This window comes from Sitodiplosis mosellana, unplaced genomic scaffold (genome assembly GCF_009176505.1).
Source record: "Sitodiplosis mosellana isolate CC-2019 unplaced genomic scaffold, AAFC_SMos_1.0 Smas_scaffold_6033, whole genome shotgun sequence".
NCBI classification, from domain to species: Eukaryota; Metazoa; Arthropoda; class Insecta; order Diptera; family Cecidomyiidae; genus Sitodiplosis; species Sitodiplosis mosellana.
This window is the reverse complement of record NW_022601274.1, coordinates 161,981-168,171: the sequence shown is the minus strand read 5'-3', so window position 1 is coordinate 168,171 and position 6,191 is coordinate 161,981. Positions and strand designations below refer to the sequence as shown.

At 36.9% G+C, this 6,191-nt stretch overlaps 1 protein-coding gene across 1 annotated transcript; it reads left to right on the top strand.

Annotated features, from left to right (window-relative positions):
- Positions 1 to 794: 794 nt before the first annotated feature.
- LOC129573252 (platelet-derived growth factor receptor alpha-like) lies at positions 795 to 3,262 on the top strand. Its single transcript, XM_055453623.1, has 8 exons — positions 795 to 883; positions 944 to 1,386; positions 1,453 to 1,555; positions 1,630 to 1,783; positions 1,866 to 1,951; positions 2,015 to 2,268; positions 2,327 to 2,538; positions 2,602 to 3,262. The coding sequence occupies exons 1-8, from the start codon at positions 853 to 855 to the stop codon at positions 2,885 to 2,887; spliced, it is 1,569 nt and encodes a 522-aa protein (XP_055309598.1). The 5' UTR covers positions 795 to 852; the 3' UTR covers positions 2,888 to 3,262.
- Positions 3,263 to 6,191: the final 2,929 nt, after the last annotated feature.

Sequence of the window (6,191 nt, the reverse complement as noted above, 5' to 3'; positions counted from 1 at the left end):
CACACTTTAGGTATGGTGGATATGGTGTTTTCGACTATTTGGGCCAAGACCTTTCGAACGGTACCTAGCATGCCGGGGCTCAAATAGTATCCTGGAAAAATAGCATATTTTCTCTATATATACTCGTGACGCAAAAACTGGCATTTTTGACATTTGGCTTGAAATGCACAGTTGTTGGAGCGTCACTTGTCGGACTATCGTCCCTAGGGGGATTTAACTACGTGAAAACTTGTAAAAAAATGATATAAACGCGCACGAAATTGTTTCATTCACCAGAGAACTTGCATGATTCCACTCAGTTGACAAGTTCCGTATTAAAACAACATGCGCGAACTTGTGCGAGTTCGTGTGCAAACATGAAGCTGGACGACGCGCACACATCAGTCGTTCCATTTGTTATATTTATCTGGATTAACTTTTTCTTCCAACACTTTCTCCAGCTCTTTAAAAATATTTCCTTTGTCCATTTTATATTTATATAAATCTTTGAACTTTTGGAAAGGATGTGAAAAATCTTTATACACGTAAACAACCGATTTTTAGTTTGTAACGCGTTTTAGTTGTCAAATAACAACTTGAAAAACGCGCAAAACCATAAACAAACTTGTGTAAACTTGTGACCGTGCGCGTCAGTACGTACAACGAACGCGTCGAACTTCCGCGAATCAAGCAAACTGGCAGAAAACATGCTGAACTCGTAAGAGTTAAATTCCCCTAGTATCGTCCTCTGTGATAGCACTAAGTTTATTCGTGTGCTAAAATATTTTATTCATTGCCAAAACAGGTCATGTGAAAGTCGTGGAAGCCCTCATCGAACACAATGCCGACGTCAATGCTGAAAATAGCAACAGAATGACGCCATCGGATCTGGCTAAATTTAAGGGTAATTGCCTTAACTCACAATTTAGGACAAAACAATAGATTTGATTAAATAACATTTCAGGTCATGTGAACGTCACTACATTCCTTGATAAACACATTGCAAAGATCCATGCCAAACATAATGGAAACGAAAATAATATATTGGTTTTTACTATCGTTGGTGTGGTGATATTGATTGGAGCTTTTACAATTTTGTCCACATCTCTGTACTTTCAAATGAGACGTAAGAGTCAATTGATACATAAACAAAATGCAACAGAACTGCAATATTTTGAGCAAGGAAATGTGGAAGGTATAAACTCAAACCTAACGTTGGACGAACAGGCCGATCTCTTGCCCTACGACAAAAAATATGAATTCCCCCGTGACAAGCTGAAACTCGGAACTCAGCTTGGCGGTGGTGCTTTTGGTGTTGTTTATGAAGGAATTGCACATGGCATTTTGGCTTATGAGGAGAAAACAAAAGTCGCCGTTAAAATGGTCAAAAGAATGTCAAATGAAGAGGTTAGTCATGCATTTCGGGATTTATTTTGGAGAAAAAGTCCAATATTTCTTATTTTTTTCGGATAGATAATGCGCGCTCTAGTTTTGGAGCTGAAGATTATGGTGCATTTGGGCCAACATTTGAATTTAGTCAACTTATTAGGGGCAGTCACCAAGAATATTATTCGATGTAAGAAATAAAAATCACAAGATTTTCATTATAACTTTTATGCGGACATTTTTTATTGTTGGTTCATGTTTCAGACAATATGATGATCATAGTTGAATACTGTAGATATGGCAATTTGCAAAATATCCTCATCAAAAACCGTCCATCGTTCATCGACCAGATTGATCGCGATACGGATTCAATCAATAAAAACATAAGCGCTAGAGGGCAACAGTACAATAATGGCAGGTAATTCCATTCAAACCTGGAATTGCCGAACTAAACATTAAACTATAATATGATAATTTTCAATATAACAATTTGTTCAAAGTGATCAGATGGATCAATATTCGATTATAGGCTCATTATACGTTCGAGGTTCGAATAATGTGGATCACGGAACAGACGATGCTTCAGGTGATTTTGACATTACACGTGTATTTCCAGTATAGTTTAATGCTTTCCATTCGTTTTGTGCAGATGATGCAGGCACAAGCACATCCAACAACTCAATTGATTCTGATGATGTGATCAACCAGATGACAACGACCGACTTGCTTTGCTGGTCCTTCCAAATAACACGTGGAATGCATTATTTGGCATCTCGTAAAGTGTTGCACGGTGATTTAGCAGCAAGAAACATTCTCTTGTGCGACAATAACGTGATTAAAATTTGTGATTTCGGCTTGGCTCGATCTTTGTACAAAACTGATATTTATCGCAAGAATAAAGAGGTAAATCGGGCCACGAAACTCATTATATAAATCGTTCAATATGTCTAATAATTCGTAGGCACTGCTTCCATTCAAATGGTTGGCTCTCGAATCTATCGAGGATCACGTATTTAGTATTCACACTGACGTCTGGGCCTTCGGAATTGTTCTATGGGAATTGTTTTCGCTTGGAATGACGCCATATCCTGGTTTGGATTCAGGCCAGGACTTGTACCAAAAATTATTGGACGGTTACAGAATGGAAAAGCCAAATTATGCCACTCAAGATGTGTAAGAGACAAATGATTTTTAGAATGTTAACGAAACGAATAATTGAAAATTCAATTTTTATAGATATGACATTATGTTATCCTGTTGGGGGAACATTCCTGAATCACGGCCATTGTTCGATGAGCTTGAGAAAAGTCTTTCGAAGCTTTTGCCGGCCAATATTAGGCAGCGTTTTGTCAAATTAAACGAACCATATTCAAAGTCAAACGTGGAGAAATACAAATGTGGAACGACGGATTATACAGTCTTAATGGGAATGACCGATTCTCGTGCACCATCCGTATCAACGCATACATGCAATGAAATTGTTGAAATTCATCAACAAACCGACATTTCATCAATAAATTAGAGCGATTCTTCCTCTAGTATGCAAGGATAATTTGTGTGGATTTTACCTTTTGGAGTCATTACCATATTAAACTTTCCATTTCTTTTTTGGGTTTGTACTTGATTTCCATAGATACTGACGACATTTAAAATACTGATAACATTTAAAAAAAGAAATGAAAGATCCACAGAATGAAAATCAATATCAGACGACCCTATGCATTCGTTTTGCAACACAAGAATGAAGAGAATAAATAAAGTAAGACTAAGAGTGGGCTCTAATTTTCTGTTTAATTTCGTTGGAAATGCATAGAGCAGTTTGTACACAATTAATTCCGCACAAAAACAATATTCCTCTTGATATCAAGTAAAAACTTTCATATAGAAATTATCTTATCTGAACTTAACCATATAACGGTTATATATAAAAACGCAAAAAACGGATACAAAAAATACAATATATTTCGTTATTTCAAATAACTTATTTGGTGTGATTTCGTTGAAATAAAGGAAGCATAAATTCAGAGGAAGTTTGATAAAAATGTCAACTTTTTATCCCATAATAAAATTAAATAAAAAATGCCAACACCGAGAAAGATAAACTCGGTAATAATATCATAGCATGATATTTATAGTATGAAATCTGAGTTGATGTGGGTCGGTGAAATGAGTGTCGTGAAATCAGTTGTGTTTTTCTCATAGGGCTATAGAAACGACCATAAAATATATTTCGACGTGTCAACGCGTCATTGACTTTCTTTTACGACATCATCAACGGTAACGCGTACAGCGATAATTTGTGACTACGAAATTGGTTAACTTTTCAATTCTATGGGCGCTGCCATATTGAAAATTTACGTGCGATATGGTGCACGCGCTCAATAGTTCCACTTATTTTAATAAGGAATCTCTATAGGTGGCGCTGCCACATCGTCATTGACATCGAGTCAAATATTGTCAAATATAATAACATTCTTTATATAGGCTTTTATCGCAGTACGCGGTAACGCTAACTGTCCAACAGTTAGAGACCAAGTCTCATTTCATCATGGCCATTCGTTGCGGCATAGTGAACAATTCAAGGTCAATGACAAGCACATGAAGTTGGTGCGCGAGGCTCCAGTTCCTCAAATGTGCAAAATGGCGAACATGGTGCCGGAACTGTTCACAGCAGCGACCTGATTTCCTCAAAGACGAATTTTGCATCATCGGTTCGCAAAATGACGGACACCATTTTTGGATCGCTTTGCAAACTCAAATGACAACCTGGCCGCCTAGTCAATTTTTCATCCAGGTAACCTCATTTTTTGTATATGTTCTCTACGAGAACACCTTGATACAGCCCACATTAATGATGAAATTTCGATTTTCATGCTGCCGTTAAACCCGATCCATGATCCCAAGCGGACGAATTCACCAAGGACAAAGCATACTGCCCGGGTGCCATTTGGGTTGCTTCTGATTGCAACAAACATGAGCGGGGCTGTCCCAGGTTCCAACCACTCACGTGGAAGTCAACACATCTCACACGGATCACACAGCAAAATCAATACTAAAAGACTGACGAATTTTTCCATACATTCTTTTATGTGTATTGAAAAGATGATACTTATCTGTGATGTTTACACTTATTTATTGTAAATTTTTATTTTGATTTTGATTTTGTGCTTTGTTGTAGCCAACCACGAGTTGGCGAGTTAATATTCTTATCTTTGAAGTCAATTTTGAATTATTTAATTAACTTATTATTTAGCATCAAATGATCTAGTTACGTTTCAAATCATGGTCCATGTCAACTCAATGCACTCTGCAATCAACATGGATCTGCCTAAACCGACGCAAAACTTCTCATCAATTTATCTATCCCGACGAGAAATTTGCGGAATATCGCATTGCGACTATTCTACGTATAGTCGCAATACGAAAAAGTCCGTCGAACGCAGCCAACTTCACGTTGGTTGTACGAAGTTTCAAGTCGAAATGTCACACTCGATCCAGTTACAACTTCACATTTATCGCAGCGCGAATAGTCGCAGGGTATTCAGCGATAACATTTTGCGGCAACTTTTATTGTGGATACCTATTCGCATTGCGAGTATCCGTACTCAAAAACGGATATGCGACGGATAGTCGACGTACACCTATTTTACCGCAAATTTCTCGTCGGGTATCGGATAGATTGAGTGACAACTTTTGCAGTCTCAAAGTCTTAAATTTAACGCGTAACAGTTAACGCTTCACATAGCCTTTGTCCCTTTGGAAACGTTTACCAAAGGTTATCCTGGACCGTTTACTATAGACTACTATAAGCATTTCCATCTTGATTGTATGACTGCTTTCGTTTTCATGTTCCTACTATTGTGATTACCTCATAATTTACGAAAAGAGCCAGGTTTTTAACGAGGCGAGAACTGAAAGTTATCGAAAGTTACTGCTACCATTGTTCATTATTTATAAAAATTGTAACAGTCTTGCACTCTTTTCCGGCCAAACCTCTAACAAAACCCAGATTATATTCAGCCAGAGCTTGACGGTGTTTAATAAGATAAAAATATGTATTTTATCAAGTTTCCAAGTTTATGCATAGTGTCGAACTTTTGTTCCAGCTCTACTATATATCTAAATGTACAGTAAAATAATTTACGGGCACGACGTTAGATAGTGTTTTTTCTGGTCAAAAATATTGAAATATCCCTTCGGTTTTTCTTCTACAACCATTGTTTTATTTTGAGCTATTCTGCTTCTTTCTGCCACCCAAACTTTTCATAAAAACAAACTTTTCATCAAGATACCTACCCAAAAAAATTATATTTCGATGTATTCCTGAACAAAAAATGATAATTTCGATTTTTTAGGATTTGAAATTGAACCAACCGAAAATGAGGGCAAAAAAATGTGAAATCATCACTCGATTTGGTCATGTAGACACTCAAAATGTTCATGAGGGACAGGGTTGGCATATTTACACAATTTTTAAGCCACGCATGTAATCTACGTAGATACAAAATTACGTTTTCTACACGTAAAAAATTTGTAAGATGTAGAAAACCGCTAAACTACCCAAACTACATATACAGTCCATGGACTGCTAGAGTCAAATCACATAATACTAAACGCATCCATTCTTAATAGGAAAACAATGAAAAATTAATGGGTGCGTTTAATATTATGCAGCATTTACGTGCATTTACGTTCGACACTAGCAGTCGTCGATAAAGTCAGTCAAAAAAGTGTTCGTTCACCCCTTTTTGCAACAACTTTGATTTTGTCAGAAAACTATGACGTGTAGCTCAAAGATCCCAACTTAAATGAAAAAATCAAGGAAT

What these genes read in the sequence shown, in the direction of transcription:
- LOC129573252 (XM_055453623.1), top strand. Translation starts at nt 853, where the DNA reads ATGACGCCATCGGATCTGGCTAAATTTAAGG. An exon ending in CGGAACAGACGATGCTTCAG is followed by an intron (nt 1,952 to 2,014) that starts GTGATTTTGACA and finishes CGTTTTGTGCAG; the next exon opens with ATGATGCAGGCACAAGCACA. An exon ending in TTTATCGCAAGAATAAAGAG is followed by an intron (nt 2,269 to 2,326) that starts GTAAATCGGGCC and finishes AATAATTCGTAG; the next exon opens with GCACTGCTTCCATTCAAATG.